Consider the following 23,582-nt stretch of genomic DNA (forward strand, 5'->3'; position numbering starts at 1 on the left):
TGCTGTGTTGATAAAGACAACTTAGTTGGTGCTGATGTGTGTTTCTCTCTTGCCTCTCAAATTCCTGAGTCCATATATACTAATTCAAACCTATTTGACACTTAACCTCTTCAGTATGAGTCGAATTCTCACGAAGTGTTAGGGTGCCTGATGTATGATGATACAATGATGCATCACATTATGCATACAATATACCAAGGCTTTTCCCCCCTTATAAGGGAGGTAGCCCAAAAAAACAAAGGCATAAAAACCACAGAATATGGGGGTCACTCAGCTATAACTACAAAACAAACATAATCAGAATGCTGACACCAGCAGTCTCGTATGCCTACTTGCTCCTCATGATGATGACATCAGTCATTGTATGCTAAGGGTTAAGAGCATTCAAGAGGTTTAATGAGAGTAGTAGTGCTTGTGTTAGAAAATAATGGAAAGAGTGAGTGGTTTGAGGTAGAGGTGGGACTGTGTCAGGGATGTGTTATATTGCCATGGCAGTTCAATGTATACATGGATGGGGTGGTGCAGGAGGTAAATGCAAGGGTAATGGGTTGGGAACTGGAGATGGTTAAAGAAAATTGAGAAAAATGGGAGGTCAGCCATTTGTTGTTTGCTGATTACACTACACTTGTGGCAGGGTCAGAGGAGGGAATAAGGTAGTTGGTGAAGGAGTTTAGGAGGATATGTGAGAAGAGAAAATTGAAGGTAAATGTGGGTAAAAGTAAGGTGATAAGATGTACAAGTGGAGAGGATGGCAGCAATATGGAAGTATGGTTTAAAGGAAAGAGCCCACAGAGAGTGGATAGCTTTAGGTACTTGGGGGTAACATATGACTGGAAAGGGAGGCATGAAGGTGAAGGTCCATTGCAGACTAGGAGAATCAAGTGCCTTGGGGGATTAAAAAGTGTAATAAGAAATAGGAATTTGGGAATGGACGAGATTATAAGAAGGGGTGATTGTGCCAATAGTACTGTATGGGGCTGAAATATGGAATTTAAGAGTGTCAGAGAGGAAAAGGTTAAAGTGTTTTGAGATGAAATATCTCAGAAGTATGGTCAGGGTTACAAGGTTCCACTCTTTCATCTACCCTATCTCCCATCCCCTTTTCCACCCTTGCTCTCCTCCTTTCCTCCTCATTTCTCACTCTATCCAACCGGTCTGGACACATGAAAAGAATGAGTGAAGAAAGATTAGTAAAAGAGGTGTGGAAGGCAGGTGTAAGGAGTGAACATGAGGTGTCAACAGAGGATGCGATAGATGGATGGGGTGAAAGAGAAGTTAAGCAGGAGGGGGATGTCTGTTGAGCAGGGAAGGGAGAAGGTGGGAGATAAGGGTGAGTGGAGAATGGCTGTGTACAGCTGATATTGGGATGCAAGGTAGTGGGTGGGGGATGGGGGTTAGGGAGTGGTTATGTGTGAATGATATTTTGACACAGCCTGAAGGGATTTCTCTGCATCTGCTATTTTTCTGCATGAAGGGGCTTATTGGGGTCACCAATTAAGCAAAGTGGCCTTGCTGTGGACATGCTGTCTTGCTGCAATGCTTCTGACCCATGGGAGTGGGCAAGAAACAAGGATGATCCTGTATGTCAAGGGGAGAGGATGGCAGCAATTTGGAAGTAAGGCTTAAAGGAGAAAGGCTGGAAGTGGATAGCTTTAGGTATCTGGGGTTGCATGTGGTTGACAAGGGAGGAGTGAAGGTGAAGGTAAATTGTAGATTGAGAGAAGCAAGTAAGTGCCTTGGGGGATTAAAAAGTGTAATGAGAAATAGGAATTTGGGAATGGATGCAAAGAGATTATATGAAAGGGTGATTGTACCAACAGCACTGTAAGGGGCAGACATGGAATTTAAGAGAGGCAGAGAGGAAAAGTTTCAATGTATTTGAGATGACATGTCTGAGAAGTATGGTAGGGGTTTCAAGGTTGGACAGTGAGAAATGAGGAGGTAAGGAGGAGAGTGGGGGTAGAAAGAGAGAGAGGGGGGGGAGTCCCCAATTCAGTGAAGTGGCCTTGCTGTGGATGTACTGTGTCTTGTTGCATTTACTTTAATAAATTCCCAACATGAACTGAAAACAAAAGATCTGCCTTACCTGGGACTTTGCTGTTTTTGGGCTGAGCCATTTTAGCCAGGAAAGATGAAGTTTTACTCTGTTGCTTTGTGGTCTCTGATGCTGGCATCTGGACAGATGGTTCATATTTTTGACTGAAGCCATGCAACTGGAAAAAGTATGGCTATTTGAAAATACAACTACAACCATAGATATGCTGTGGAAATAAAGGACAATCAAACATGTTACAGTATATCATGATTCTGTAATCTATATCAATACTGATTACATTAAGTAGAAGAGACCAATAATGAGTATCTGTAAGTGATGGTCCTGTAACATGGATGTGGAGTGGGTGTGAGATTGGTGTGGGATGGATATAAGGCAGCCACATGCTTTAATCTGGCCCCCTTATAAGGGGAAAAGGAAGTCTTTTGTATATGTATGCAATTTGACACTAGGTGACACTGGGTAAATATCTATCACTGTGTACTCAGTCAACCCTTTGGCAAGGCTCTCTCTTGGAAGAGACCCATGATCTCCAGGATTATGGTCATGACCAATAGTTCAGCCCATTGGTAACTCTGAAGAGATTTTATGTTCCTGTTTGAGGTGAGTGAAGAACAATGTAGCAATACATGCTCTGTCTTCCATGTAGTGGTTACATTTTGGGTAACTGATGGCTGTTGTCAGGCCAATTTCATGTTAGTAATGATTTCATGCAGGTTGATGACAAATACAGTAACAATTTGGGTACTGCAATTAGCTTCAATGATACAAGAAAATACACTTACCTTAAGAGCAATTTTGCTCTTTTCAATGTACTGTAAGATTTTGAAGAAGTTGAGATTATCTGTGTATGTATTACAAAGAAATTTTGGAACTGTCATCACACAACTGGGTTGCTTTTTTTCTTTACCACCTGTAAAGCATACAAGTGACATTAATACCAAAGAAAATTGAACTATACATATACATACATACATATACCAAAGGCTTTTTCCCCCTTACACAGGGGGTAGCCAAAAAGAAAAAGGCATAGAAATCACTCCCATCCATTTCATTTCCCATATATTCCACTCCCCTCCACCCTCCTATCTTGGCACCTCCTGTCCACTGCCCTGGGTCAGAAGCAGTGTCACAAGACAGCACATCCATGGCAAGGCCGCTTCATAAATTCGGCGACCTCCCCTCTCCGTCCCCTCATGCAGAAAAGGAGAAGACGTGGAGAAATCCCTTCAGGCTGCGTCAAATTTTTTTCATACATACTTCCTCACCCCCCATCCCCCACCCACTCCCCCTCATGCATCACAGCATCATCTACACACAACCCTTCTCCATTCACCCCTATCTTCTGTCCTCTCCCATCCTTCCTCAACAGACATTCCTCTCTTTTGTAAAGCCCTTTCACCCCATCCATCCATCTCATCCTAGGATGTCCCCTCATATTCACTCCTTCCACCTCCGCCTTCCACACTTTTTTTACTAGTCTTTCTTCACTCATTCTTTCCATGTGTCCAAACCATCCTAATACTCTTTCATCAACCCTATCTCCCAACTCCCTTTCCACCCCTGTTCTCCTCCTCACCTCCTCATTTCTCACTCTATCTAGCCTAGTAACCCCTATCATACTTCTCAGACATTTCATCTCAAACACATTCAAACTCTTTCTCTCTTCCTCTCTCATGTTCCATGTTTCTGCCCCGTACATTGCTGTTGGCACAATCACTCCTTCATATAACCTCCTCTAAGCATCCATTCCCAGATGTCTATTTCTCATTACACTTTTCAATCCACCAAGGCATTTACTCGCTTCTCTCAATCTACATTCTACCTCCACCTCCACTCCTCCCTTTCCTGTCACATTCGCACCCAAGTATCTAAAACTATCCACTTCCTCCAGTTTCTCACCCTTAACCCCTTCCATATGGTGCCGCATACGTAGGCGGCATGAGGAGCAAGTGGATACGCGAGGCTGCCATATCGGCGTCTTGATTATATTTATTGTAGTTGCCCCTGCGTAATGATATACTCTCTAAACTGTCTTCATCACATTTTCTATGGTTATCAAAATTCACGGGTGAAAGAGAAAACGATCGATATAAGCGGTGACTATATTTAATGATGCGAGTATTATTACGACACATCGTACGTCTGGCAGCTAATGCTGCCCGCGAGATTTTGGCCCGTACTGAAGAGGTTAATGCTCACTTCCAGCCTGCTGTCACTCTATCCCCTTGTACATCTCATCACCTTACTTTTGCCCACATTAATCTTCAGCTTCCTTCTTTCACACACCTTCTCAAACTCTGTCACTAACTTACTCAATCCCTCCTCTGATCCTGCCACAAGCGCAGTGTTGTCCGCAAACAACAGCTGGCTCACCTCCCACTTTTCTACGTTTTCTTTAATCATCTCCAACCCCTGACCCACTACCCTTGCATTCACCTCTTGCACCACCACATCCATGTAAAGATTGAACAGCCAGGGCGACATAACACATCCCTGACGAAGTTCTACCTTTACCTCAAACCATTCACTCTCTCCATTTCTAATCCCAACGCAAGCTCTACTACTCTCATAAAAACTCTTGACTGCTCTTAACAGCTTTCCCCCTATCCCATATATCTGCAGTATCTCCCACAGTGCCTTCCTGTCTATCCTGTCATAAGCCTTTTCCAGATCCATAAAAGCCCAAAATACATCCTTACCTTTTCCTATAGCTTTCTCACATATCTGTCTTACCACAAAAATCTGATCTACACAACCCCTACCTGTCCTAAAACCACACTGTTCCTCACCAATTACTCCCTCTGTTCCTCTCCTAATCCTCTCAATCAAGACCCTCCCATAAGCCTTCCCAACTACACTCAACAAGCTGATCCCTCTGTAACTACTACACTCACACTTGTCCCCCTTTCCTTTGTAAAGTGGAACTATACAGGCACTCCTCCAGTCCGGCACTCTACCCCCTCTTAAACAAACATTAAATAACCTCACCAGCCAGTCTATGATCACCGTACCTCCTTTCTTCAGCCATTCTGCATGGCATCCATCCAACCCAGGTCCCTTACCTGCTCTCATCATCTTAACGGCTGCTTTCACTTCATCCTTCCCTAATTCTCCTCCATTTTCCTCACTCATCACGGTCATTTTCTTAGCATTTCCCACTGCAACTACCTTTCCCTCCCTATCCTCCTTCAAATTTAACAACTCCATAAAATATTCTGCCCACCTTCCTCTCACTGCCTTCTCTTCCATTATCATCTCTCCATCTGCACCTTTTACCTTTTCTTCTCTACTTGATTCGCCTCCTCTTCCTCTTTTAATTTCCTTCCAAAACATCTTTTTATTACTTTCAAAATTTTCTGTCATACTCTTTCTCCATTTCACATCTGCTCTCCTCTTTGCTTCCTTTATCTTATGCTTAACTTCCTTTCTCTTTACTTTGTACCTTTCATACGATTCCCTCGTCCTAATTTGTAGCCACTTTATGAATGCCTGCTTCTTCTCTTTTACACCCTCCTTTGCTTCCTCATCCCACCACTCACTACCCTTCCTTCTATTTCCTCCTGCCCTCCTTGTTCCACACACCATCTTTGCACACCTTATGACTCCCTCCTTGAACCATCCCCATTCCTCCTCCACTCCTAGTTCTACTCTATCTTTTACTCTCTCCCACTCTTCTCTCCACTTCTTATGCTCATTCTCCTTTTTTTCCTCATTTAAACAGTTCACTGTAAGTACCTCCCTACCTTCTGCCCTTTTCCTCTTTCTCCACCCTCAATTTACCTTCCACCAGGAAATGATCTGATATTCCCCACTCTCTCCCCTTAGAACATGTACATCCTTAACTCTTCCTACCATACTCCTGGTCACCACTATATAGTCCATTAACACTCTATCTGCCACCCTTCCATCCACCACCCTCTCCCATGTGTACTTATGCTTGACTTTCTTCTTAAACACTGTATTTGCTATCATCAACTCTTTTTCAAGACACATCTCCACCATCAGTTCTCCACTACGATTTTTACCTGGAACTCCATACTTCCCAATCACTCTGTCAATTGGTTCATTTCCTACCCTAGCATTTAGGTCTCCCAATACAACTACAGACATTTCTCCCTACTTCCTCTATGCACTCATTTATATCTACCCAAAAAGCCTCCCTTTCCTCTACGCTCTTTTCACTACCAGGCTCATACACAATTACAAAAACCCACATCTCCTTTCCCAGTTTCACCTTCATCCACATCAACCTTGATGACACCTCCTTCCACTCCACTACCCGCTTACTTATCTCTTCACTTACTAGTATAGCCACCCCTTCTCTCCCTCGACCCCTCTTCACTCCTGAGTACCTCCCAGCTACACTCCCAAACTCACAGTTGCCCTTTCCTTTCATTTTAGTTTCACTCAAAGCCAGTACATCCATCTTTCTTCTCACAAACATACTGCCTATCTCTTCCCTTTTACTCTCATCTGTACCACATCCACGCACATTAAAAGACCCAAACCTTAGGGTACTGGTTGGAAAGCTCCCAGACCTTCTTATGCCTTTACTTTCTTTTTTAGGAATATCCCCTTTTGGGGCTACAGGTAGTAGGACTCCTAATCCCATCCCCCGTCCCTTTTTTGTCGCCTTTAACGACTCAAGTGGAAATGCTTGGTGGCAGTATTCTTTTGCCCCGACCCCAGGGGGATCTGGAAAAGGCTCATAGGAGAACGGGAAAGCATGAAACTATGGGGTATGGAGAAGGAATTTTGTGTCAGTGATGTGTTTTTATGAAAGGTGCAAAACTTATGTGAAAGAGGAAAATAAAGTAACATACATACATATACCAAGGCTTTTTCCCCCTTACAAGGGAGGTAGCCAAAAAGGAAAAGGCATAAAATCACTCCCACCCATTCCATCCCCGAATACACTCCACACCCCTCCACCCCCCCTCCCATCTTAGCACCTCCTGGATGACGGGTCATCCCTGCACCTTGTCCACTGCCCTGGGTCAGAAGCAGTGTCGCAAGACACAGCACATCCACAGCAAGGCCGCTTCATTAAATCGGCGACCCCCCCTCTCCGTCCCCCCATTGCATAAAAGGAGAAGACGGGGAGAAATCCCTTTAGGCTGCGTCGAATTTTGCTCACACATATTACCTCACCCCCCATCTCCCTGCCCATTCCACCTCATGCATCACATCATCCATATACAACCATTCTCCATTTACCTCTGTCTTCTGTCCTCTCTCGTCCTTCCTCAACAGACATTCCCCTCTTCCCCAAAGCCCACTTCACCCCATCCATCCACCTCATCCTAGGACGTCCCCTCATGTTCACTCCCTCCACATCTGCCTTCCATACCTCTTTTACTAGTCTTTCTTCACTCATTCTTTCCATGTGTCCAAACCATCCTAATACTCTTTCATCAACCCTATCTCCCAACTCCCTTTCCACCCCTGTTCTCCTCCTTACCTCCTTATTTCTCACTCTATCTAGCCTAGTAACCCCCATCATACTTCTCAGACACCTCATCTCAAACACATTCAAACTCCTCTCTTCCTCTCTTATGTTCCATGTTTCTGCCCCATACAGTGCTGTTGGCACAATCACTCCTTCATACAGTCTCCTCTTAGCATCCATTCCCAAATGTCTATTCCTCATTACACTTTTTAATCCACCAAGGCATTTACTCGCTTCTCTCAATCTACATTCTACCTCCACCTTCACTCCACCTTTTCCTGCCACATTTGCACCCAAGTATCTAAAACTATCCACTTCCTCCAGTCGCTCTCCCTTAATGCTCACTTCCAGTCTACTGCCACTTTCACCCCTTGTACATCTCATCACCTTACTTTAACCTCTTCACTCCGGGCCAAAATCTCACGGGCAGCATTATCTGCCAGACGTACGATGTGTCGTAATAATACTCGCATCATAAAATATAGTCACCGCTTACATCAATTGTTCTCTCTTTCACCCGTAAATTTTGATAACCATAGAAAATATGATGAAGACAGTTTAGAGAGTACGTCATTATGCAGGGGCAACTACAATAAATATAATCAAGACGCCGATATGGCAGCCCCGCATATCCATTTGCTCCTCATGCCGCCTACCTATGTGGCACCGTATGGAAGTGGTTAAACCAGATTTATCTTTAGCTTTCTTCTATCACATACTCTCCCAAACTCTGTCACCAACTTCCTCAACCCCTCCTCTGATCCTGCCACAATCGCAGTGTCGTCCACAAACAACAGCTGGCTCACCTCCCACTTTTCTCCATTTTCTTTAACCATCTCCAATCCCTGACCCACTACCCTTGCATTTACCTCTCGCACTACCCCCATCCATGTATAAGTTAAACAGCCAGGGCGACATAACGCATCCTTGACGAAGTCCCACCTTTACCTCGAACCACTCACTCTCTCCATTTCTAATCCTGACACAAGCTCTACTACTCTCATAAAAACTCTTGACAGCTCCTAGAAGCTTTCCTCCTATCCCAAATATCTGCATAACCTCCCACAGTGCCTTTCTGTCTACCCTATCGTAAGCCTTTTCCAGATCCATAAAAGCCCAAAAAACATCCTTCCCCTTTCCTATAGCTTTCTCACATATCTGTCTTACCACAAAGATCTGATCTACACAACCTCTACCCATCCTAAATCCACACTGTTCCTCACCAATTACTCCCTCTGTTCCTCTCCTAATCCTCTCAATCAAGATCCTCCCATAAGCCTTCCCAACTACACTTAACAAGCTAATCCCTCTGAAACTACTACATTCACACTTGTCCCCTTTCCCCTTGTAAAGAGGAACTATACAGGCACTCCTCCAGTCCTCCAGTCCTCCCTTTTTTAGACATTCTGCATGGCATCCATCCAGACCAGGTGCCTTACCTGCTTTCATCATCTTAACAACTGCTTTCACTTCATCCTTCCTTATTTCTCCTCCATTTTCCTCACTCATCATGGTCATTTTCTTAGCATTTCCCACTGCAGCTATCTTTCCCTCCCTATCCTCCTTCACATTTAGCAACTCCCTAAAGTAAAATGTTTGAAAACCTGTTGGTTGGGGTCAATAAGAATACCATCCATATATTCTATGTACATCATAAGAAGCATACTGGAAGGGCAAAAGGTTGAAGGCTAAAAATAACTTCACTTTACAAAAATTAATTCATTAACCTCTTTGATATGTTGATGTCTATGTAGGCGTTACGAAGTGTGAGTGGGTATAAGAGAATGAAGGTGTTGGCATCATGATTATATTTATTTTGTAGTTGTAGCTAAGTTACCTCCAAATTCTGTGAACTGATTCGATCACGTTTTCTGTGTTTATTATTACTCTGAGTGAAAGAGAACGAGTAATACAGTGGTGACTTTATATCTTATAATGCGAGTAGTGTGATGCATCGTATATTAGGCATTTGATGCTGCACATGATAATTTGACTCGTATTGAAGAGGTTAAGTTGAAAACATTGGAGATGAATCCAAGGAATAACATATATACAAACATACATACATATACTAAAGGCCCTTTCCCCCTTACAAGGGAGGTAGCCAAAAAACAAAGGCATAAAATCCACTCCCACCCATTCCATCCCCACATACTCCACTCCCATCCACCCTCCTCCCTCCCTCTTATCTTGGCTCCTCCTGGATGACAGGTCATCCTTGCATCTCGCCCACTGCCCTGGATCAGAAGCAGTGTCGCAAGACACAGCACATCCACAGCAAGGCCGCTTCATTAAATTGGTGATCCCCCCTCCATCCCCTCATATATATACATAAATGCCTTCTGCCCTTAGAGAGAGGGTGGCCAGGTCAAAACATACCCATTCCCCCCCCCCCCCAAAAAAAAAAAAAAATATATATATATATATATATATATATAAATATATATACACACACATATACCACATATACCAAAGGTTTTTCCCACAGGAGGTAGTCAAAAGAAAAAGGCATAGAAACCACTCCCACCTATTCCATCCCCAACATATTCCACTCCCTTCCACCTTCTTCCTTCCCTCTTATCTTGGCACCTGGATAATGGGTCATCCTCGCATCTTGCCTACTGCCCTGAGTCAGAAGCAGTGTCGCAAGACACAACACATCCACAGCAAGGCCGCTTCATTTATATATAAATCCGTTTTATCTCCTTGTGGAAAAAAAAGGTCACTCCCTACCCACCAACACACTGCTTGGTTCATAGGCAATGCAGCATGATATAGTACCTCAACAGCATGGTCCAAAAGTCCAAACTGGTTTAGCTACTCTGCTTCATTACATGGAGAGCCTGTAACCCCCCCCCCCTCCCACTCTGTCCATCCACCTCATTCTTGGTCTTCCCTTCAAGTTCCCTCCATTCACTTCTGCTCTCCACCCATTCTTTTTTTTTTAGTCTGTATGGTAGTAGACACAGCTGGCCCTTTAGTCATGAGGTACTAAGATGGTAGAGAGACAATAAAAGAGTTTTCAGATAGGTGTGGAATGGGTGCAGGGCAAGTATATACTTTGCTTTGACCTCTGCCCTTGTCAGGAGGAAAAGAACTTTTGGTAATATTGGTATAAGTAATAAGGAATATTGATGAAAACTTCTTACCTGAAGTAATAACTTTAATAAGGGCACTGATGAAGAAGATTATCTGTTTGATATATAGCAAGTTTGATGGTGTGAGTTTCTTGCCATAACGATTCATGTAATGGTTTAACTGGGCATGAGCACCTGCAAGCTGAAATATAAAAAGCATTAAATACCTCTATGCAAGGTTCAGTGAATAAGTAATTTTGGGTGAAACTGTTTCCCACTTGTCCAATGTGAATTTAAAAGAATGGTAAGGATAATTTGAAGAGCTAAATATAATTCATCTTTCTTTGAAAAAATAAAACCATTCCTCTGCCCACTGATGTATACAATTCCAAATACTTAAAACCCTCCACTTCCTCTCACCCTTCATGCTTATATTCAACCTACCACCATCAATGTTCTTGTGCACCTCATTACTTTATTTTTGGTCACATTCACTCTGAAGTTTCTTTCATCTTGCAGGACCACCACATGAAGGTACCTATCATTGGTCCCTAATAATGAGCACAAAAATAAAAAACATACAATGTTCACTACAAGTGAAAGACTATGAGAAAGATAAAAAACACTGGTTCTGCTAACTTTGAAAGATTGAAGTGAAAGAGGTGATATGATTACAGTATTCAGGTTACTAAAGAGGACTGATTGCATTGACAAAAGAGATCTCTTGATTAAGGATGGGAGGGCTTTGAGAGGTCATGGGAACAAATTAAGAAAGACCACAAGTCTAAAAGATGTGAAGGAATACATTTTTCCATATAGATACATATGTACTTTGAATGTTAGCTTTGATGGTTATATAGCCCAAGCTGAAACAAAACATGAAATTAAATCTAAATATGATAATTGGAAATCAAATATATAAATTAAATTGTTCAAAATTCATGAAGAACTAGAGTCCAGGAACCATTTTGGAAGAAAGCACACATTGGACTCATCATTTGAAATTTATCCCTATGTTTTGAGCCCTGTCCAGGGTTTGTCTTTGGGGTAATAGTGGCAGCTGTATTACATGCATTTGAGCCTTGGTATGATAAATTGGAGAATAGGAGACAGGACCCAATGAATGTTGCTCCTTTCCTATATAGTACAATTAGGTAAATACATACATACATATAACAAAGGCTTTTTCCCCCTTACACAGGGGGTAGCCAAAAAGAAAAAGGCATAGAAATCACTCCCACCCATTTCATTTCCCATATATTCCACTCCCCTCCACCTTCCTATCTTGGCACCTCCTGGATGATGGGTCATCCCTGCATCCTGTCCACTGCCCTGGGTCAGAAGCAGTGTCGCAAGACACTGCACATCCACAGCAAGGCCGCTTTACAAATCCGGTGACTCCCCCTCTCCGTCCCCTCATGCAGAAAAGGAGAAGACGGGGAGAAATCCCTTCGGGCTGCGTCAATTTTTTTTTTCATACATACTTCCTCACCCCCCCCATCCCCCATCCACTCCCGCTTATGCATCACAGTCTCATCTATACACAACCCTTCTCCATTCACCCCTATCTTCTGTCCTCTCCCGTCCTTCCTCTACAGACATACATACATATACATACATATACCAATGACTTTTTCCCCCTTACAAGGGAGGTAGTCAAAGTCAAAGGCATAAATTCACTCCCACCCATTTCATCCCCACATACTCTACTCCCACTCACCACCCCTTCCTCCCTCTTTTCTTGGCTCCTCCTGGATGATGCATCCCTGCATCTCGCCCACTGCCCTGGGTCAGAAGCAATGTATCAAGATGCAGCACATCCACAGCAAGGCCACTCCATTTAACTGGCGACCCCCCCCTCCCCCATCCTCTCATATAGAAAAATAGAAGACTAGGAGAAATCCCTTCGGGGTGCATCAAAATATCATTCACACATACTCCTTCACCCTCCATCCCCCAACCACTCCAATGCTCCACAGCATCATCCATGCACAACCATTCTTAACTCACCCCTATCTTGTCTTCTCCCTTCCTTCCTCAACAGACATTCCCCTCTTTCCCAATGCCCCTTTTACTCCATCTATCCATCTCATCCTTGGTTGGCTCCTCATGTTCATTCCATCCACCTCTGCCTCCCATACTTCTTTTACTAATCTTTCTTCACTCATAATTTCCATGTGTTCAAACCATCCTGATACTCTTTCATCAACCCTATCTCCCAACTCCCTTTCCATCATTGTTCTCCTCCTCACCTCCTCATTTCTCACTCTATCCAGCCTAGTAACCCCTACCATACTTCTGAGGCATTTCATCTCAAACACATTTAAACTCTTTAAAAATTTATTCTAGTAAATGAAGAGATAGGTAAATGTGTAGTGGAGTGGAAGGAGGTTTCCTCAAGGATAATGTGGATGAAGGTGAAACTGGGAAAGGAGATGTGGGTCTTTGTAAGTGCATATGGGTCTGGCAGTGAGAAGAGTGTAGAAGAAAGGGAGGCCTTTTGGATAGATTTAAATGAGTGCATAGAGGATTTAGGGAGAAATGTCAATGTAATAGTACTGGGAGACCTTAATACTAGGGTAGGAAATGGTCCAATTGATGGAGTGGTTGGGAAATGTGGAGTTCCAGGAAAGAATCGTAGTGGAGAGATGATGGTGGAAATGTGTCTAGAGAGTTGATGATAGCAAATACAGTGTTTTGGAAGAAAGTCAAGCATAAGTACACATGGGAGAGGGTGGTGGATGGAAGGGTGGTAGATAGAGCGTTAATGGATTATGTAGTGGTAAATAGGATTATGACAGGAAGAGTAAGGATGTACATGTGCTAAGGGGAGAGGGTGGGGGAATATCAGATCATTTTTTGGTGGAAGGTAAGTTGAGAGTGGAGGATTGATGGAGAAAGAGGAAAGGGACAAAAGGTAGGGAGGTTCTTAGAGTGAACTCTTTGAATGAAAAGGAAAAGGAGAAGGAGTACGAAAAGAAGCTGAAGGAGGAGTGGGAGGGAGTGAAGGATAGAGTAGAGCTAGGTGTGGAGGAGGAATGGGGATGGTTCAAGGAGGGAGTCATAAAGTGTGCAAGGATGGTGTGTGGAACAAGAAGGACAGGAGGAAATAGAAGGAAGGGTAGTGAATGGTGGGATGAGGAAACAAAGAAGGTTGTAGAAGAGAAGAAGCGAGCTTTCACAGATTGGTTACAAAATAGGACGAGGGAGTCTTATGAGAGGTACAAAGAAAAGAAAAGAGAAGTAAAGCAAAAGGTAAAAGAGGCAAAGAGGAGAGCAGATGTGAAATGGGGTAAGAGTATGACAGAAAATTTTGAAAGTAATAAAAAGATGTTTTGGAAAGAAATTAAGAGAGGAAAAGGAGGCAAATCAAGTAGAGAAGAAAAGGTAAAAGATGCATATGGAGAGATGATAATGGAAGAGAAGGCAGTAAGGGGAAGATGGGCAGAATATATTAGGGAGTTGCTAAATGTGAAGGAGGATAGGGAGGGAAGGATAGTTGCAGTGGGAAATGCTAAGAGAATGACCGTGATGAGTGAGGAAAATGGAGGAGAAATAAGGAAGGATGAAGTGAAGGCAGTTGTTAAGATGATGAAAGCAGGTAAGGCACCTGGTCTGGATGGATGCCATGCAGAATGTCTAAAAAAAGGAGGTACAGTGATGGTGGACTGGTTGGTGAGGTTATTTAATGTTTGCTGGAGAGAGGGTAGAGTGCCGGAGGACTGCAGGAGTGCCTGTATAGTTCCACTTTATGAGGGAAAAGGGAACAAGTGTGAATGTAGTAGTTTCAGAGGGATTAGCTTGTTAAGTGTAGTTGGGAAGGCTTATGGGAGGATCTTGATTGAGAGGATTAGGAGAGGAACAGAGGGAGTAATTGGTGAGGAACAGTGTGGATTTAGGATGGGTAGAGGTTGTGTAGATCAGATCTTTGTGGTAAGACAGATATATGAGAAAGCTATAGGAAAGGGGAAGGATGTTTTTTGGGTTTTTATGGATCTGGAAAAGGCTTATGATAGGGTAGACAGAAAGGCATTGTGGGATGTTAGGCAGATATATGGGATAGGAGGAAAGCTTCTAGGAGCTGTCAAGAGTTTTTATGAGAGTAGTAGAGCTTGTGTCAGGTTTAGAAATGGAGAGAGTGAGTGGTTCGAGTTAAAGGTGGGACTTCGTCAAGGATGCGTTATGTCGCCCTGGCTGTTCAACTTATACATGGATGGGGTAGTGCGAGAGGTAAATGCAAGGGTAGTGGGTCAGGGATTGGAGATGGTTAAAGAAAATGGAGAAAAGTGGGAGGTGAGCCAGCTGTTGTTTGCTGACGACACTGCGCTTGTGGCAGGATCGGAGGAGGGATTGAGGAAGTTGGTGACAGTTTGGGAGAGTATGTGATAGAAGAAAGCTAAAGATAAATGTTGGTAAAAGTAAGGTGATGAGATATACAAGGGGTGAAAGTGGCAGCAGACTGGAAGTGAGCATTAAGGGAGAGCGACTGGAGGAAGTGGATAGTTTTAGATACTTGGGTGCAAATGTGGCAGGAAAAGGTGGAGTGAAGGTGGAGGTAGAATGTAGATTGAGAGAAGCAAGTAAATGCCTTGGTGGATTAAAAAGTGTAATGAGGAATAGACATTTGGGAATGGATGCTAAGAGGAGACTGTATGAAGGAGTGATTGTGCCAACAGCACTGTATGGGGCAGAAACATGGAACATAAGAGAGGAAGAGAGAAGGAGTTTGAATGTGTTTGAGATGAGGTGTCTGAGAAGTATGATGGGGGTTACTAGGCTGGATAGAGTGAGAAATGAGGAGGTGAGTAGGAGAACAGGGGTGGAAAGGGAGCTGGGAGATAGGGTTGATGAAAGAGTATTAGGATGGTTTGGACACATGGAAAGAATGAGTGAAGAAAGACTAGTAAAAGAGGTATGGAAGGCAGATGTGGAGGGAGTGAACATGAGGGGATGTCCTAGGATGAGGTGGATGGATGGGGTGAAGGGGGCTTTGGGGAAGAGGGGAATGTCTGTTGAGGAAGGACAGAAGAGGACAGAAGACAGAGGTGAATGGAGAATGGTTGTACATTGATGATGTTGTGATGCATGAGGTGGAGTGGGTGGGGGGATGGGGGTTGAGGTAGTATGTCTGAGGAAAAGTTGATGCAGCCCGATGGGATTTCTCCCCGTCTTCTCCTTTTATGCATGGGGGGGCGGAGAGGGGGGGGTTGCCGATTTAATGAAGCGGCCTTGCTGTGGATGTGTTGTGTCTTGCAACACTGCTTCTGACACAGGGCAGTGGACAAGGTGCAGGGATGACCCGTCATCCAGGAGGTGCTAAGATAAGAGGGAGGGTGGAGGGGTGTGGAGTGTATTCAGGGATGGAATGGGTGGGAATGATTTTATGTCTTTTCCTTTTTGGCTACCTCCCTTGTAAGGAGGAAAAAGCCTTGGTATATGTATGTAAATATTTAAACTTTAAAGCAGAGGCAAAAGGAAAGGTAAATGCAATTACATATATAAAGTGCATTTGCAGACCATTTCTGATTAAGGCAGTGTATTATTTCTGCATGCATAAGTTTTATATTTCATCAACATTTGTTGAAATTTGATAATTTTAGCTAATGTAATTTGGAGTTGACTCAAGAAAATTGGTAAAAATTCACTGATCTGTGGCTACCATAAGGATGCCCATACTATATGGTAAATCCACTTTTATCTAAGGCCACTACAGATAATGGCATTGCAGATATAAAGGAGATTATTGTATATGTTGAACTACCATGGTGACATCACATAATTGGCAACTGGCAATTGCATACACATCACATAATCTTGATGCAGCCCCACATCTACTTCACAATTAATTTTCTTCGTTCCCAACCTTTATGCATGCCCTGTTCATGTAAAATCTTTTGGTCATTTTCAAGATTCTATACATCAACGTACAGTCTACTGACCCTATCATTAATGCACACACCTACTTTAATCAAGGCACATCTATCACTCTTCCCAGAATAATACCTAAAATAACAACAACTGTAAATGGGGTAGGTACTGCTTGCATATATCCATGCAAACAATATCTCCTCCATACACATGGGAGAGAAAAAGAATAACAACAAAAACTGAGTCATTAACCTGAGCATGCCCAAGAAGGACAGAATGGATATTAGCGATGGTTTCAAGCAGGTTGTGAGCCTCATCCACGATGACAATGTTGTCCTTCAGCTTGATACCACATGCCTCCCTTGTGCCTTTGTGAAGAAGGGTGTTGTAGGGCAACACTACTAACTGTAAAACAAAATGCAAAAATCTTAAAATGTCATATATCCTCATTAATAATAATAATTGTTGCCTAGTTTCAATGACCAAAAACCTGCACCTCGACAGTGGCTGACAAGGGTCCTCAGGCCCTCCCTTAGTTTCTCTGGGAAGAAAGTCTGGACTGTTGTCTATGTCATATTAGTAAAGGAATCTTTCAATGTCACCAGGTCATAGTAGTAGGTGGAGTGGAGCAATTGTAGGCTCCCAATCAATCAATTAATCAATCATTTGTCCCCAGTCACTCATGCAGAAGACCTGTGGCCTTCAGGTAACAGGCAAGTCTCTGTGCAGGACCATAAGTCACTCAGGGAAGATATATTGTGTTGTCTAGGGATTGTTAGTCAAAGACACTGTAGTATGACATGCTCTGTATCCTCTGGTGGTTGCATCTGCAGCAGTCTGAATCTGTGGCCAGGCCTATTCTGTGTTGGTACTGTTTTCTGCTGGATGGTGTCCTGAGTGCATGCATACCAGAAGGGTCTTTATCAAGTGTGGGATTATTAATTTATTTTTATTACTACCCATCTGGGGTATTGTCTGCATGTTATTGTGAGGTTAAAATCTGTTCAGTAGCATGCAGCTGATACTTTGGGGTCTATATGGGTCACTCCTATGGACCAGAGCCACACATCATTTTGTCTATGTTAGAGGAAATCTCTATTCATAGAGAAATTATCCTACTTTATTATACTGTGATTGTCCCTCTGTTATGCTGTTCCCCCACTCTTAATACTGTCCTGTACCACTTTGAATATAGACAGAGGAGGATGGAAGACAGGGGTGAATGGAGAATGGTTGTATATGGATGATGTTGTGATGCATGAGGTGGAATGGGTGGGGAGGTAGTATGTGTGAGGAAAATTTGACGCCGCCCGAAGGGATTTCTCCCCATCTTCTCCTTTTCTGCATGGGGGGACGGAGAGGGGGGGTCGCTGACTTAATGAAGTGGCCTTGCTGTGGATGTGCTGTGTCTTGTGACACTACCTCTGACCCAGGGCAGTGGACAAGGTGCAGGGATGACCTGTCATCCATGAGGTGCCAAGATAAGAGGGAGGGTGGAGGGTGGAGGGGAGTGGAGTGTATTTAGGGATGGAATGGGTGGGAATGGTTTCTATGCCTTTTTCTTTTTGGCTAACTCCCTTGTAAGGGGGAAAAAGTCTTGGTATATGTATTTACCTAGTTGTATTATATGGGAAGGGGAGCTATGCTCGTGGTGACCCATTTTTGTATCTCACAAGATCAAGTTTGTTCTTAAATTCTTGTATTGTGTTTACACACACTATTTCTTCATCCAATTCATCCCATATATCTATCACTCTGTGTGGGAAGCTGTTCTTCTTCAGGTCTCTTCTGTAGTTATCCTTTTTGAGTTTCATTGCATGTCCTCTTGTTTTTCCTCTGTCCCACTTTAATAAGTCCTCTCTATCAAGGCATTCTTTTCCTTTCATAATTCTGTAGATGGTTATTAGGTCCCCTCATTCTCTTTGTTCCAGGGTTAGCAACTCCAGTTCGGCCAGTCTTTGTTCATATGTCAGGTTTGAAAGTGTTGGGACCATCTTTGTTGTTGCTCTTTGTATTCTTTCTAATTTTCTTATATTCTTTTTTGTACTGGGTGACCATATCAGCACTGCATATTCCAGTTTTGGCCTTATCAGTGTTTGTAATATTTTCTTGATCATTTCCTTATCCAGGTATTTAAAGGCCACCTTTATTGATCTCAACAAATTGTATGTTTCTCCGACTATCTTATTTATATGTTTATCTGGCGACATGTCTTTGGTGATGATTACTCCTAGGTTCCTTTCAGAATTTACTTTCTTTACTTCTTTTCCATCAATTTTATACTGTCCTGATATTCTCTTCTTGCTTTTTCCAAATTCAATTATACTGCACTTCTTGATGTTGAATTCTACCTCCCATCTCTTGCTCCACTCTGAGACTTTGTTCAGATCCCTCTGCAATGAGTCACAGTCTATTTCGAAGTTTATTCTCTTTAATAATTTTGCGTCATCCGCAAAGCAGTTCATGTAACTTTCAATGCCTTCATCCATGTATGTGTGTGTGTGTGTGTGACCCTTGAACATGGCCATATAGGTAGTCGCTTGATTGATTTTCTTGGTGACAATTACTTAATTCAGCATGTAAAAGAGCCCACAAGATATGGAAACTTACTCGATCTTTTGATCACTAGCCGCGAAAGCATGGTAATTGATGTAGAAGTCGGTGAATCTGTTGCAAATAGCGATCACAACTTAGTCAGATTCAAACTCCTAAACAATTTTAGAATAGATACTTGTGCTTCTAAAATACCCGATTTCAGTAAAGCTCAGTTCATAGGACTACGTCAGGAGCTTCAGCTTACAGATTGGGAGGCAAAATTAAACGAAAGGCCTGTAGATCAGATGTGGGAAATATTTCAAAATACGCTCACTAAGATGATTCAAACTTACATTCCTTTTAAGGACAGACGTCCCCCAAATCAGGCTCGCCCAAAGTGGCTCGACAAAGAAACTGAAAAAAGTATTGCTAAAAAGAGACAGGCTTATAAGAAATATAAGTGCTCGGGTGCATCTAATGACTATGAAAGTTATGTATCAATACAGAGAGATTTAAAAAAGACAATAAGAAAAAGAAAACGACAATACAAAATGAACATCGCTGATAAATCCAAAGAGAATCCCAAAGAAATCTATAGTTACATTAGAGATAAAAAGGTTGTTAGGAATCACATTGGTCCACTATTATCTGCTGACGGTCAACTTGAATATTCAAATGAAGGAATGTGTAATATCTTAAACAATTATTTTAGCTCGGTATTCGTAAACGAAACACCTCAAAGTGAATTCCAAACTGAAACCTGTGAAAAGTCTGGGGTAAACTTACTCACTACGGTAAATATAACAAAAGAAAAAATTAAAAGGTGTATAGACAAACTCAAAGTTAATAAAACATCAGGGCCTGACGGTTGGCATCCAAGAATCTTAACCCCTTCCATACGGTGCCGCACACGTAGGCGTCATGGACTTAGATCTCGGTGGCAGCAGCCAATGACAGCCGTACGACGTGTCGTAATAATACTCGCATCATAAAATATAGTCACCGCTTATATCGATCGTTCTCTCTTCACCCGTGAATTTTGATAACCATAGAAAATGCGATTACAAAAGAATTAGAAAGAATGTCATTATGGAGGGGCGACTACAATAAATATAATCAAGACGCCGATATGGCAGCCCCGTGAATACACTCGCTCCCAATGACTCATACGTGTGCGGCACCATATGGAAGGGGTTAAAGGAAATGAAAAATGAGATTGTTGTTCCATTAGAAATTATTTTCAAGAAATCCATCATATCCGGAGATGTCCCAAGAGAATGGAAGCTAGCTAACGTTACTCCCATATTCAAAAAAGGTGACAAAAAGAAGCCAAATAACTATAGGCCTATAAGTTTGACTTCAATCGTAGGAAAAATAATGGAAACTATCATCAGAGATGCTATCGAACATTATTTAGAAAGTAACCGTTTGATAAATGATAGCCAGCATGGTTTCAGACGGAAACGTTCTTGCGTGACTAACTTACTCGAATTCTACAACACAGTTATCTCGAATTATGACAAAAGAAACAATATAGATTTAATATATCTAGACTTTGCAAAAGCTTTTGATACCGTCCCACACGAAACACTACTTACTAAATTAGCTTTGCATGGAATAAGTGGTAGCCTATTAGGTTGGACTAGTAATTGGTTGAATGGTCGAAAACAGAGTTGTTTTAAATGGAAAAACTTCTGGATGGAAAAATGTTACAAGTGGAGTTCGTCAGGGTTCCGTTCTTGGGCCACTTCTATTCATAGTATATATAAATGATATAGACCATGGACTAAAATCTACTGTTTCCAAATTTGCTGATGATACAAAACTGTGCGGAGTGGCAAATGATCACTCAAACCAATTAGATATTCAAGAAGATTTAGATCAATTACAGCAATGGTCTGAAAAGTGGCAAATGAAATTTAACACAAGTAAATGCAAGGTAATGCACATAGGTAAAAATAACAGTAAGTACGATTACAAGTTATTTGGAAATTCGTTAAAAAAAGTGGATAGTGAAAAAGATCTCGGCGTAATTATCAGTAACGACCTCAAATCATCCAAGCAGTGTATTTCAGCCTCTGAGAAAGCAAATAAGATTCTGGGACTGATTGCGCGATCTTTTGATTTCAAAAGTCCATCACTCATTAACAAGCTATATAAATCGTTAGTTCGTCCACATTTGGAATATGCTGTTTCCGTATGGTCACCGAATTTCATTAAAGACATTGACAGACTGGAAAAAGTACAACGGCGAGCCACAAAACTGATTCCAAATATCAAAAATAAATCATACAAAAATCGACTAAAGCACATGAATCTGTTTTCCCTAAAAAAGTGTAGACTCAGAGGTGACTTGATACAGGTCTTTAAGATTTTAAAGGGAATTGACAACATCAAAAGTGACAAAATTTTCACATTGAATGAGAATCAGACAAGAAACAGTGGTCTCAAACTGTCCGGAAATAGATTCAATTTGGAAGTAGGTAGAAACAACTTTGCCAACCGTGTAGTTAATGAATGGAATAAACTTCCTGCACAGGTAGTGCAATGTAGTTCAGTTCGAAGCTTTAAGAATCATTTAGATAAATACCTAAGTAAGATGCTGTAATGATTATAATTTATCTTATATTATTTGTTTTTGTTTTGTTATCATTTGTCTGTCTGATTTTCATTTATTATTAGTTATATGTCAATTTATTATTATTTACTATTTACCTGTTTGTTTATTATTTTAACTATACCTATGCATTTATTTATGTAGTTTATTTGTTATTTACATTAATATAGTTTTTATTTATTATTCTATTATTAATATGATTTTTTTTTTTGCATCTGACCTAGATATAGATCAAAAGGTCTCCTGTCGGCATGCTCCGCCTTTGTAATCCTTTGTGTGTGGTATTAGAGTGTTGTTGTTATAGGGATGAGGTATATACTTGTGTTCTTTTGTCCAATTGGTGAGAAGTGTTGCTGTAGATTTGGCTGAGGCTATTTTGAATCCGTTTGTAATGAACCATTTGTTGAGTGTAAATAATAAAAAATTAAATAAATAAATAACAATAAATCTATTTTTCATCTAAAAGAGGCAAGTCAATTACTGCTGAATTTTTAAACAATTCTACAGTAATTATCAAGAACACCTAAATTGTGGTATGATGTGCACAAAGTATAGTTTCAATTTCATATCAAGGTATAATAACATTTCTGTTAAAATGAGAATAAATGAACATGAAGATCATGCTATTGTACATACTTGTGCATCTTTGATTGCTTGTCGAGTTCCATAATATGGGCACTTTTTCATTTTCTTCCCTTGTGTTACCAATTGCTCAATATCCTGTACTTCTAACAAAATCTGTAAGGGTAAGAGAAAACAAATTAAAGATCTCCTTAAACATAAGAAAAGCCTATCTATCTATATACCAAGTGTTTTTCCCCCCTTATAAGGGAGGCAGCCAAGTCAAAAAGCATGTACCTACTCCCACCCATTTCACTTCCATCCACCACCCTTTCCTCCCTCTCATCTTAGCTCCACATGGATGAAGGGTCACATTGTCTCCCACACACTGCCTTAGGTCAGAAGCAATGGAGCGAGACACAGTACATCCACAGTAAGGCCACTTCACTTAATTGGCCAAAAAAAAAAAAAAAAAAAAAAAAAAAAAGCTCCATCCTTCATGCGGAAAATAGAAAAGATAAGAAGAAATCCTTTTGGGCTGTCAAAATATCATTCGCACATAACCAATGCCCCCATCCCCTCTCTTCTTGCATAAGAAAAATAAATCCTTAAAATTATTTCTAACCTCAAATATATCATTCAACAAGGTGGTGATATAGTCTTTGTAGGTGTCTTTCAATGTAAAGAGGTGAACTGGGAGGAATGGAAAGCATATGGTAATTAAGATTCCTGGGGAAATATGCTATTTAATATTGCAATAGATACAAAATATACGAGTAATTAAAGACCCAAACCTTTGGGTACTGGTTGGAAAACTCCCAGACCCTCTTATGCCTTTACTTTTTTTTTTTAGAAATGTCCCCTTTGGGGCTACAGGTAGTAGGACTCCTAATCCCATCCCATGTCCCGTTTTTTGTGGCCTCATATGACTAAAGTGGAAAGACTTGGTGGTAGCATTCTCTTCCCCCAACACAGGGTAGGCAAAAAAAGGAAATGAATATTCAGAGAAATGGTACAGGACAGTAACAAGGGGTTGGGGGACAGCATAACTGAGGGACAGTCATAGTATAAAAGTGTCATCATTTCTCTATGAACAGAGTTTTCCTCTAGCACAGACAAAATGATGTGTGACTCTGGTCAGTAGGGGCACCCCATATAGACCCTAAAGTATCAACTGCATGCTACTCTGCCACAATAACATGCAGCCAATACCCCAGATGGGGAGAAAGGGAAAGATGAAGTGAAAGCAGCTGTTAAAATGATGAGAGCAGGTAAGGCACCTGGGTTGGATGGATACCATGCAGAATGTCTGAAGAAAGGAGGTACGGTGATCATGGACTGGCTGGTGAGGTTATTTAATGTTTGTTGGAGAGAGGGTAGAGTGCCGGAGGACTGGAGGAGTGCCTGTATAGTTCCGCT

The 23,582-nt window shown here is 41.7% G+C and overlaps 1 protein-coding gene across 10 annotated transcripts in view; it reads right to left on the reverse strand.

Moving 5' to 3' along the window:
• The window catches only part of LOC143040792 (ATP-dependent DNA helicase DDX11), a 91,800-nt gene that overhangs the window by 31,358 nt on the left and 36,860 nt on the right, over nucleotides 1–23,582 (reverse strand). For all 10 annotated transcript variants that reach the window (XR_012967754.1, XM_076212255.1, XM_076212250.1 and 7 more), the window contains exons 9-13: nucleotides 22,239–22,340; nucleotides 16,703–16,855; nucleotides 10,655–10,784; nucleotides 2,839–2,966; nucleotides 2,087–2,213 (exon numbers count right to left, since the gene is read on the reverse strand). Coding sequence is in view for 9 of the 10 variants with exons in the window: in XM_076212255.1 (XP_076068370.1) it covers nucleotides 2,087–2,213; nucleotides 2,839–2,966; nucleotides 10,655–10,784; nucleotides 16,703–16,855; nucleotides 22,239–22,340 (640 nt within the window). In the remaining variant the exon portion in view is untranslated. The remainder of the gene's footprint in view (nucleotides 1–2,086; nucleotides 2,214–2,838; nucleotides 2,967–10,654; nucleotides 10,785–16,702; nucleotides 16,856–22,238; nucleotides 22,341–23,582) is intronic.

The sequence above is a fragment of the Oratosquilla oratoria genome, chromosome 2 (genome assembly GCF_046742065.1).
Source record: "Oratosquilla oratoria isolate Oo_2021 chromosome 2, ASM4674206v1, whole genome shotgun sequence".
NCBI lineage: Eukaryota > Metazoa > Arthropoda > Malacostraca > Stomatopoda > Squillidae > Oratosquilla > Oratosquilla oratoria.